The sequence below is a fragment of the Vigna unguiculata genome, chromosome 7 (assembly GCF_037176805.1).
Source record: "Vigna unguiculata cultivar grain cowpea cultivar isolate G323 ecotype 2 chromosome 7, ASM3717680v1, whole genome shotgun sequence".
NCBI lineage: Eukaryota > Viridiplantae > Streptophyta > Magnoliopsida > Fabales > Fabaceae > Vigna > Vigna unguiculata.
This window is the reverse complement of record NC_140798.1, coordinates 7,160,584-7,172,792: the sequence shown is the minus strand read 5'-3', so window position 1 is coordinate 7,172,792 and position 12,209 is coordinate 7,160,584. Positions and strand designations below refer to the sequence as shown.

The 12,209-nt window shown below is 28.3% G+C and overlaps 1 protein-coding gene across 1 annotated transcript; it reads right to left on the bottom strand.

The window, feature by feature from the left end:
- Window positions 1-4,411: 4,411 nt before the first annotated feature.
- LOC114190504 (glycinol 4-dimethylallyltransferase-like) lies at window positions 4,412-11,121 on the bottom strand. The gene is made up of 13 exons (XM_028079415.2): window positions 10,921-11,121; window positions 10,756-10,806; window positions 7,798-8,075; window positions 7,611-7,694; window positions 7,447-7,521; window positions 6,623-6,706; window positions 6,435-6,524; window positions 6,122-6,223; window positions 5,389-5,484; window positions 5,225-5,296; window positions 5,045-5,140; window positions 4,773-4,877; window positions 4,412-4,693 (listed from the first exon to the last, which is right to left on the bottom strand). The coding sequence occupies exons 1-13, from the start codon at window positions 10,973-10,975 to the stop codon at window positions 4,652-4,654; spliced, it is 1,230 nt and encodes a 409-aa protein (XP_027935216.1). The 5' UTR covers window positions 10,976-11,121; the 3' UTR covers window positions 4,412-4,651.
- Window positions 11,122-12,209: the final 1,088 nt, after the last annotated feature.

Sequence of the window (12,209 nt, the reverse complement as noted above, 5' to 3'; positions counted from 1 at the left end):
TACAAAATACACACACTTTATCACACAAAGGTGAACCAAATAATTAAACAAAAAGCAATTGCAGGCATCCTAATATAAGTTTTTTCATTACTAAAGAGTAATGAATTTTTAAAATCATTAAGAAATAAGTACTAATTAGAGGTGGTTTAATGGTTTGGAAGATCTAAAACAAATATGTTATTTTTATTTACTAGTCAAATAATTTAAGTTAATTTTGTAATTAATTTAATAGAAATATATAGCACTAAATGAATTTGAAACTTTTCTTCTTAAACAATATTTTATATTAATTTAATTAAAATTTGTTTTAGATATAAAACAAGAACTTTTATCTACTTTGAGTTTTGAATCGGTCCAACAATGATGTTTGATCTACTTAGACCTGTTCCAGAAATTCAATTGGATCTGACCGGCCCAGTTTAATTCCAAAATCTGTGAGTGTGCTCATTATAGTGTTTAAAAGAACAGGTCAGAAGAAAAAAACAAATGTGTATAATAATACTTCAGAAACAGTCAAACTTAAGAAGAAAAAAAAAAGGTTCATGATAGGTGGTGGTGAAGAATGTTTCATAAAATATGGTCTTTTCTTTAAAAAAATGAGTTTCAATAGATTTGTCTAAGCATTACGATATATTTAATTAAGACTTTTGTGTTAAAAAGGTTTATAAAATCATATTTTATTTATAGGTTTTAGTGCTATAAAGTTAAAAAAAAAAAAGTTATAGTATTTAAGAAAACAGGTAATTAATAAGTTAAATTATTCATTACTATTGAAAAAAACATTTAAGTTGGGGTTAAATAGAGTTTAAAATATTTTCGTAATTTGTTTATAAGACGATGGTGAATGGTTTGGAGATTTTCGCAAGTAACGTGTAAAAGGCAGGAAAAATTTAGTATAGCTGCAAATGGATAAAACAACGAAATACTTAGATTTTTATATTCAGTTCTCTTTCATAAAAGAATAAAGAGTTTCATTAATAAATAACTAATTACAAATATTTAATTGTTACTTCTGGCTCTAACAAAAAGAGTTCTTTGTATGATTGTATACAGGAATAATCCTCAATAAAGAGGATATAAACAATTTTTGTTCATTGCTAGCAAGAAAGAACTTCATAAAGATTTTACAAATAAAGGAATACTCTCTCTATTGTCTTGTCAAAAGTTCTAAAAACCTTGCACTAAAGAAGATTTTTAACATTATTGCATAACTTAGTTTTTCGTTTAGACTCAGTCACTAAAAGCATTAGTCGTTTTCTGCATAATAAAATAACAGAAAGGAAGCTATCTAAAAACACAATGCTGTTACGCCTTAACATCACAAAAAAGGAAAAATAGAAAAGGTTAAGAAATTGTATTATATTAACTATGGGTGGAGACATAGATTGAATTTGTCAATAGATTAATTTGGATTTAATAAAATTAATTGGATCTATAATTTAAATTTAATAAATATAGTTAAAATGGATTTTAATTAAAATTCATATTCATTTCAACTAGATAAACTAAATTTGAATTTTTTTAATTTAATTTAAATTAGATTAAAATTAGATTGAATCCACTTTGTCAATAAAATTAAATTTAGTGAGATTGATCTAATATACCTAACTATAATTCAATTAGATATGGGCTATGCCAACTCAACTTGACCTTTGGTTAGAATTAACATAGGTCGACCTTTAGTCATCACTCATTCGATTAGATCCAACTCTGGCAAACTTTCAACTCGGACAAACATAGCCAACCATCGACCGGAGGCGACTCCGATGAACCTTCGATCAAGGTTGACTTGAGTCGACTAAGGCTAGCTCGACTCAGTCAAGTGAACTCGGTTGACCTTAGGCTAGGCAGACTCAACCAATCTTCACTCAGGTCGACTTGACTAATCTTAGGTTGAGCTGACTCAATGGAACTTTGACCCACTTTTGGTCGAGGCTAAATCAGGCGACCTTAGACCTGGGTCGACTCGGTCAACCTTTGACCTAGGCCAACTCTAGCAAACCTTTGGCCTAGATCAACTCAAGTTGATTTAAGTTGACCTTCGACCTAGGCCGACTCGGTCGACCTTTAACCAAGACAACTCAGTCAACCTTTGATCGAGCCTACTCAGCTGATCTTCGGTTGGGTCGACTTGGTCAAGCATCGTCGATCAGGTCAACTCAGTCGATTTTCGTTTAGGTCGACTTGGTTGACCAGGCCAACTCAATCGACCTTTTTTTAGGCAAATTATTTAATATTGCTAATTCGACTCGGTTGGACTCCAATTGACTTTCGATAAGGATCAACTCGACCAACCTTCAACCCGAGCCGACTCGGTTGGGATCGACTCCGTCCGAATTAGTTCAACTCGACTTTCAACTGGAGCTGATGTGGGTCGACCTTTGTTTTGGACTAACTCAGGTCGACCTCCAATCAGGATCGACTTAAGTTGATCTTTAATTAGGGCTTACTTGGCTAATCTTTGGACCTGACTGACTCTACTAGTGCTGAATCGACCAAATCTTCAACTAGGGCCAAGGCGGGCTAACTTTGGTCATGATTGACTCGGGTCGACCTTTGAACAGGGTGGTCTTTGGCCATTGTTGACCGAGACTAACTATTGTTGAACTTCAATCGAGACTAACTTATGCCGATCTTTGATAGGAGTCGAAGTTGAGTTGATCTTTGGTCAAGGACGACTTGGTTTTACTGTCAACCAAAGTTAACTGAATTAAGCTTTAGTCGGGGCCGACTTGTGCCAATCTTTGGCCTGGTCCTTGACCGCCTTGGCTTGACTTAGACGCATCTTGTTTTTGTATTTTCAAAATCCAAAAAATTATCCAATTTAAATGCAATCCAAATCCAATTAAGTGGATTAAGATTTTGATTTCAAATTAAAAAAAAAAAATATTCAATCCAAATTCATTTAAGTGGATTGGATTTAAAATTCAAAAATAATGATTTAGATTTGGGATAAATTTATTTAAATGGACTTAAAACAATATGAATGTAGATGATTATAAATTAAGGATCTCAAAATTTTGATCTTTTGCCCATCCTTATTTTTAGTTATAAAGTGTAAAAATGAATTTTACCTGTTGGGTTTATATTTATCAAATTAAGTTGATTCATTTTTATTTTAATCTTGATTGAATTATCTTTAATTTGAATGTAAGACCATAATTTTTGAAGTTTTTTTAAAGTTGAAGTTTAATTTTAAAAATGCCATACAAATTATAGAGGTACGGACTTGTGGTGTTAGGTGTTGTTAATTGTTTGCACAACTTACTTGAGAGATGAAGTCCAACTTGGATAATTTTAAGGTGTTGTGAATTTTTATACAGTGTGCATTCGGTCTAGTTATTAACGTGACTAGTTTTGTACTCGAACCCGATATGAAAGTGAAAGCACTTGGTTGTTTAAGCTAAAGTTGTCCACGTGAATTACTTAAGGAAGTTTGCACTTGAAGCTGTTCACTAATTTACCTGGCTTGAACATATTTGTTAGAAAGTGGAGTTTTATTACGCCGATGTGATATATATCTCGTGTCTAAATTTAGAATTTTTTTAACTATGATTTTGATGTCATCTTAGAAAATAAAATTAAAGTTTAATTTAATTTTACAAATCAATGTAAGATAAAATTTGCATTACATTTATATATTATAAAATTAGTCGACATGTGACTTCTAATACTAATACTAAAATGTCTCAATAAAATTATATATGATTTCTTGTGGCCGTGTGGGTTTTACTTCTAATAGGTACGTTAAAAATTATTAATCTTCTCTTTAATGATTATTGCTGCCAATTTTTTATTATCGTTGCTCTTCGTAAATTCTTATAAATTTGGAAAAATCATTTATGCTCAATTGGTAGTAGTTTGCTGTTGTTGTGTTCTTTTCTAAAAAATTTCCTTAAATCAGATATGATAATTAATTCAATTCATCCATAATCTCTCTAATAAAATATATGGTAATTTTAAAATTTAAATAATTTTATTTTTAAAATATTCTCTATATATATTCGTGGTCAAATGCTGGTATATCCTCTACTATGCTAGTAGATTGCATAAAAAGACATAAGGAAACAATGAACATAGAATAACATTTTTCAATTTTCATTCCTTTCATGAATTCTTAGTAAATTGATGCATTGCGAACGTATAAGTTTCTTTTTATCCTTTTTCTTTAACTCTTCGTGGTGCCACTTATGGTTTGACCAAAGGATAATGTCTCTGTTTACAATTAGATTTGAGTAAAATTAATTATGAATTGCTAAATACAATTGAAGTGTCTCAAAAATAATTAAAGTGCTTTAATTAATTTAATTACAAATTTTATATTCAAATATATGTTATAGTACCATAAAATTATCAATGGTACTAATATTGTTAATGAAAAGAACAATTAAAGATGATCCGGGCCAATAAATTTTAATAGATAAGTTTTAATATATAATCCATCCAATTGGATCCAAGTCTTTTTTATGCTAACAATATTGGAAGAATTAAATTGGATTTTATAAGGAAAAATATAATGGAATATTGTAAAAGAATGATTTTGTCATTCTAGAATACATAAGTCTTCATAAAACTAATCATATTCGGTGAGCACATATATCTGTACTAACCATTTCAATAATTTTGAAATGCAAACAAATCTTCGTTGTCTTTATCTGATTAAGGGCAAGAGAAAGTATGCTACGTACAGTAACTGCAAAAAGATAAAAGACATCAATATATAATATATATATTTAAGTCCTTAATTGGTAAAAAGAATATAAAAGTATTACCTTCCAGACCAACATATAGAAGGATCCAATGGAAGCTTTGCTACTCAAATCTACAGATTTTGCTTGATACCAGAGAATCCAACCCAGAACACCATGTCCCAAACCCTATATAAATTTCAACACATATTACTCCCAAGATTATGAAATTGTAATAGGGAGAAAAAAGTTGTGTATTTTTTTTCATCAATTTTCAACTTATAGCCAGAACCATTCACTTGTGTATATATATTACTAAGTATAATTCAAACTTATAGGTGTAACAAGCATATTACCGTGACAATTTTAATCAAAGGAGAAGAAGATGTTAGTGCCGCAACGACGGCAACTCCGAAAGCCATTTCAAAAAGGGAAACACAAATCCAGAATACCTGCAAACATTAGTTAGAAACAACCAAAGGAAAATAAAAGGTAACTACCAATTTAACTAAGATGTTTTTATTAGAAAAACATACCCGTTTTTGACCGAAACGTGCTGAAAAAGATTGGATACCAAATGTTTTGTCCCCGTCGATATCAGGTATATCCTGTGGAATCCAATAAAAGGTTTTATAATTGGTACATATAAAAGCTTGATGTCGAAAACAATGTGTGTTTTGAGAAACTAGAGTGTTTTTACCTTGAACAATGCGATACCTAAAGAGTAGAAGCCCATGAACACAACAGCAAAAATCATTGATTTTGGAAACATTGTAGCCCTCTTCAACACAAAGCTCTGGACATTGTTACATAAACACACAATGAAAAAACTTATTTAGCTTTCCTTCATCTTTCTTACTTTAATTAATAGGCTTAATTAATAACATTTCTTATTAGCAATGATACTATTTATTTTCTAATTAATGTTTGTTACTTATCTTTTGAATTTGTTACTTATAGGTAACTATTCACTCTAGAGCGAACCAAACTAACCAAAAACCTTACAAGGATTTGTTTATTTGTACATATTTATAACCTAATTGTTGAATTGATGAAAATAACATGTCTTGAAAATTTTCTTATCAATTAGGATAACTTAGGAGTGAGTGTTAGTAATTATATAATAAATTTTAAGTTCATGGTATTTCTTGTCCCAAATCAAAAATACTGGGTTAATGTTTAACTTTTCTTATTCTCTTGTAATAGAATGTTATGAGATGTAACTAAATTATTGCTCTGAGAGTGTTTTCTGTAGTTTGTAAAATTTATACATAATGATTATTTTGTGGTGTTTATGTTATTTGTGTTAATCTTATTTATTTGTTAATAGAATGATTTTTAGAGATAAAAACCATAATGATAAAAACCATAATGTTCTGATGTGTTTTTCCCGATGATTTTTCATGATTGAATTTATATTAAGTATAATGTACCTGCATGTGAGCGAAAAATGTGATTGGAAATATGAATGTCCAAGTAGCAAAAATGGTCATTGCAGCAAGTAATGGATGGCTTTTCCATCTCAAGAGGGGCACCTGAAAAGTTTCAAATCAGTGCTATCACCATCTAAACATTGTAAATGGGAATTTAAATAGGTCATCTTAAATTGTTTAGTAGTCTATGATAATATTTATGAACTAGAAAAAATAAATTTTTTTTCTTTCCATCTTACTAATATATTTAGGAACTAAAAATAATAATTTTTTATCTTTTATATGCAATCTAATAGAATAGAAGAGAACTCACATTGATTGAATAAGCAGTCCAAAGTAGAAAGCACGATACAATGCTCCAAATCAATGGCCAAGAACCTATAATCCATGCAAGCCCAAAACTCTGTAAAAGATAATTGAAAAAAGCCTCCTTATACTTTGTCAACAAAGATATTCTAAAAAAAATAAAATTAGTGTAAATAGAAAGAATATATATGGCACCAGAGTTAAACTTGATGCAACAATAATGACACCAGTTGTGAAGGATATCTGCCCAGAAGCCAATGGAAGATAGGGTTTGTTTATCTGCAATAAAAAGACACAACAAACTAGTAACTTTTGGAGAAGTTTTAAATTTAACCTGTTTAAAAATTTTCTGGTAATTTATAAAAATTCTATGGTTTTCTTTTGAATAATTATTTTAGGATTAAATATGTTTTTGATTCCTTAACTTTCAATGAATTTTGGAATTAGTCCATTTTGAAATTTTAGACTAATTTACTCTTTCATCTTTCGAAACACGTGGATTTAATCATTTTAATCAAATTTTAGTAAGTTTATTTGATTTTTTGTACACATTTCATGATTGTATTTGAGTTGTTTATACTATTTGGCACATTTTTACTTTGATGTTAAATCAACTATTATAAAACGCGCTTGAAATATCAAATAAATTTAACAAAATTTAATTAAAACCATCTCTGTAATAAGTGAATGCCCTTTTTTCATGATTGTATTTGAGTTGTTTATACTACTTGACACATTTTTACTTTAATGTTAAATCAATTATTATAAAATGCGCTTGAAATATCAAATAAATTTAACAAAATTTAATTAAAAGGACTAAATTCACGTATTTCAAAAGATAAAAAACTAAATTGGTCCAAAATTTTGAAATGGACTAATTCCAAAACATATTGAAAGTTAAGAGACAAAAACGTAACTTAAAAAGTTCTGTTAGAAATGTATGTTTAACGGAAAAAGACATAGACAAAGTAATTTATGATTGATGAAGACATATTTATTCGTAGTAGAAAGTTTCATACCTTGTCTATTTCAAGGTCAAATAACTGATTCACACCATTAATATAGATATCCATAAAAATGTGAGGTACCAAAGCCTGAAACATTTCCAGAACTCAAAAGTTGTTAATGAAGTTAAAGCGTAGTTTATAAGTGGCAGAGAAGTAGTTTATACATAGAATATAACCTGTAACAAGCCAATAAAAAACAATGGAGAAATATCTGATAGCTTCTCCACTGCGAAGAGAGATGCAGAAACCGTGCTTAATGTCTGACCAACAAAGATAAAAAAATGTCTCATTTAGAACATTAATGACATCATAGTTATACACAAAAAAAAAAAAGTTTCATATTAGAAAAAAAATTGAACTTACCCGACCAATCACGGTGTAAGGATAGCAAAACCAGTAGAAAGCAACCATAAACTTTTTTATAGAGACAAAAAAGTTATTGGAATTTGAATCTTCTGTTTCAGAATCAGAATATGGCCTTGAGATGGCTTTTCCAACATATTTTTTGTTGCATTCTTCATTCGTAGACTCTCCTTCAATCCATTTGTAATGATTCTTCAATCTTGATTGTTTGAACATCAAAGGATTGTATTCTATTTGAGTTTTTCTTTTGTATTGAGAAGCTTTTGAGTCACAACAACCTAATAAGCACCAAATGTTTGATCAAGTATTAGTGGTAATAAATAAATAAAATTATACATTATATATTTATTTTGGTTAAGTTAATAAAAAAGATCAATATAAATGCATAGTCAATTTTAACATTGAAATAAGAGAACACCAAAGTACTTTTCTCAGTTAAAACATTAAAAGAATAAAAAACAGAACTTAATTTTTCTAAAACATATAATTAAGTGATGAGATTATTAAATTAAACTAAATACATGTGACATTAAGTTCAATTTATATAAAAAATTAACACTACTAATTAGGTGTGACAATATGGGATTGTTCCCGCGAATTGGCCTGCCAAAAGAATGCGGGATGGGCCAAGAAATTGAGTCCATTGGTTCGCAGAAGCCTAACCCACATCCTGTGCGGGCCGGCCTATGACCCACATAAAAAAACTTGGATTTGTATATATCAGTTACTTCCCTTCTGAACCTATGTATGAACGTTTCAAATTTTTGTATAATTGAAAATACAAGTATTATGTACTTTTGAATGGACTAAAATTTGAATAATGCATCGTATATGTTAAAATGCAAATATGACTATGATGAAAATGTTGAATTATTAATTTAATCAAACTTTCCAAAGTCCTTGTTTAATTTTGTGAACTTGTTAAAGCTTTTCAATTTGTTGAGCTTTAAAACTTTATTATAAGATTTAAAAAGAAAAAGTGGATAGACCCGCGGGACAAGCCAGAATTTTCAACCCGCGTTAAAAATACGGGACAAGCCAGCCCAATCTACGCCAAGTGCGGGACGAACCTAAACAGGCTAGGTCAGCCGCATTATACTCTTATCTCAAAATCTTAAAAAATTTTATTTATAAATTTGTTTACCTTATAGGATATTTAACTATTATTTTTTCTGATATAGAATTTTATTCACATTTAAATTATTTTCAACTTTAGTATATTAATTGACATTGAATTAGTATTTCAGCTTTTTATTTTATTATTGTAATTAAGCAATGTAAATTATTTTAAATTTAATTTAATTTTTTTAGTGAAAAGTATATTTGTATCCTTTCAACTAAGACACACACCTCCCTCAAGGTCCCACACAGGTTGACGAAGAGCACGGAGTACGTTAAAGAAAATTACTTTATAAGTGTATCATATATAAAAACTCACACTTTAATTTATCCTATTCATGCATCTTCGTCGCTGTTAGAAAAGTCCAAATGCCTTATGAGTCATATTTTAAGTTTAACTATTTGAAAATGTATTAAGAATGGCACAACGTACGATACACTTTGAGATCTACAAATGTAAAATAATCTGGACGTATGTATAATAGTTTTTAAATTATGTAATGTGCTATGCATCAATTCAAAATATATTTTTGAATCTAAAAAATATAAATTTGTAATTTAAAATACATTTTTAAATTTTGAATTGAGTACTTCAAAATACATTTCTGACTAGTGAATAATTTAAACTTTTCTCACACATATAAAAGTGCAGAAAAAATCAATTCTAAAAAAATCATTCAAAGTTTATAATTTGACGAAGTTTACTTTATCCAAATAGACTTTTTAGAAAAATATGAGAAAGAAATAAAATAATATTTTTATAAATTAAGTTAAATTAAAATTAAAAATTGAACATTTATCTAGCGAAAGTTTTAGAAAATTAATTCATGTATATAAACTAACTTTCATCTACTGAAAAAGTTAATTTAATTTTGTTTACTTTTTACTATTGAGAAGTTCCTTGAAGAAAAACCCGGTTCAAACATACTTACTATACCATTATCATATAAATGTGAATGTTTGCAAAGTAAAACTACAAAATAGTTAGTATAAAGCCCATAAAGAGTTAAAGTGATTCTATCTATTAATACATTCCACCAAGCATATGAACTTGTGAAAAAGAGAGATAATAACGTAATAATAAAGTAAAGGAAATTATATTTGTATTGCTTGAATCTTTCGAGATTTTAGATGATATTTTTCCTTTTCTATTTATATACTACTTCTTTTATTAATTTTATGTCATTATCGTTCTCTCTCCACTAAAATCAAACAAATTATAGGTTACAAATTTTATATAAACTTTAAGTTAAAAGACTTTAATTCAAACATGTATTTTTTTCTTGTTTGAAAAATAACACATAACACTCATGCTATATATTACAATGGCATTATTAATATACACTATAAGAAATTCTCATATTACATGAGATTTTTCTTGCAAATTTGTTAAAAAAAATTGCAAGAAAAGACATTTTTCTGTCATTTTTTCTAAAAATTTTAATGGGCAGGTAATTCCTTTGTGGGTAATCATTTCTTACAAAATTATAAAATTTGCAAGTATTTCTTACAAAATTTGTTGCGAAAAATGTTTTATACAAAATATTTTGCAAGAAAATTGATAGTAATTTCTTGTTAATTTTTTTTCACAACAAAATTTGTAGATATTTTCTACGAAAAAAATTTTAAAACAAAATTGACAAGAAATATGAGTTTTTTAATAGTGACATTATTATTTTGACAAAAAATACTATAAATATTAAAAAGCAGAAAAATATGAAAAACTCCTTAAACAATGTCGATGTAATATATTCTGAATAAGTTTTGTTTCATATATAAAAACTGTAATATATCATTAAAAAGGTTATCCAAAGAAATGTGCGGTTATGTGAGACATACTTGTATAGTAAATGTTCTTGGTTGAACGTTTAGAATGCCAGAGACTTCCACCTACAATTACCAATGATAACAAAATATGAAAAATATTTCTAATGAAAGATTGATCAAATACACAAATAAAAGTATATTAAACCAAAGAACTAAGCAAAGGGTGAAGGTAGATACCAGTTGTGAATGAAGATGCATTATAAGCTGAAGAGATAGCATGCACAGAATCCATGGAAACAACACACAACACAACACTTTCTATTGGAAAAGAAGATCAACACACCATTGCAGATGAATAGATGAAGGGAACAGAGGTTTATATAGTACACTCGATTATCTTGGTTTATCTACAAATGGATACACTTGATCACACAAGGTCAACCAAATTATTAAACAAAGAAGAAAAAAAACAGCTGCAGGCGCCGTAGTATAAGCTTATTCACTAAGAAGTGATTATCTTTTATGATAACTAATTAAGAAATAAGAAATGGTGTTTGATTATATAACTTCATGCAGCAAGTAGTATTAGATGATTTCAACACCGTGCAAACTCAATATATATAAATATTATTATTTTTGACCTCAACAAATTTTTACAAGCACTTTACATTTACTATTTTATCTTTTTATATTTATATTTTTTATAAATCCAAAAATTAACTTTATTTTAATGAGCTAAATACTTGTAGATTATCAAGTGATGCATTAAAAAAACATTTAGGCATCGATCTATTCATTAAAGATGGTCAACTTAATCCAGTTGTATCTAACATGCAAATTTGATTCCAAAATTGTGAATGTGCTCATTATGTAAATTGTTTAAAAGAACAGATCAGAAGATTAAAATAAATGTGTGTATGGCTTCAGAAACAGTCAAATTCAACAAAAAGAGGCGGTGGTGTGTAACGTATGATAAAATAAGTTTTTTTTCTTGGGAAACATAATTTTAATTTTGTTTATCTATTGCATTGTTGATGTTATCTAAGCATTACGATATATTAAATGTAGACTTCTGTGTATTTAATATTAAACAAGTTTATAAAACGTGCTTTATTTATAGGTTTTAGTGCTTTAATACCAAATAATTATTGTTTCACCTTTATCAAGACTAGACCATTTTCTTTTCAACTGGCCATTATTGTAAAAAAGGATTATCACGATGGTTAAAATAGAACTTTTACCTTGGATCTTGAACCGTTGTTGTAATGACTTCTCGTTAAAAGTCTATCACACACAATTACATTTTCTTTAACTATCATTATATTTGAAAAATCATGACAAGTACAAAGCTTGTCGACAAATAAGTATTAAGTTACAAATGAAATAAAAATGAAACAGTTTTATAACGACAGTTTTGTCATTGAATCGTCATTATACAATATAAGAAAATAAAAAAGAAAAATAAATAAAATTGTGAAACAAAGATAATCATGATCATAACCGTAAATAACCATAATCATAACTGC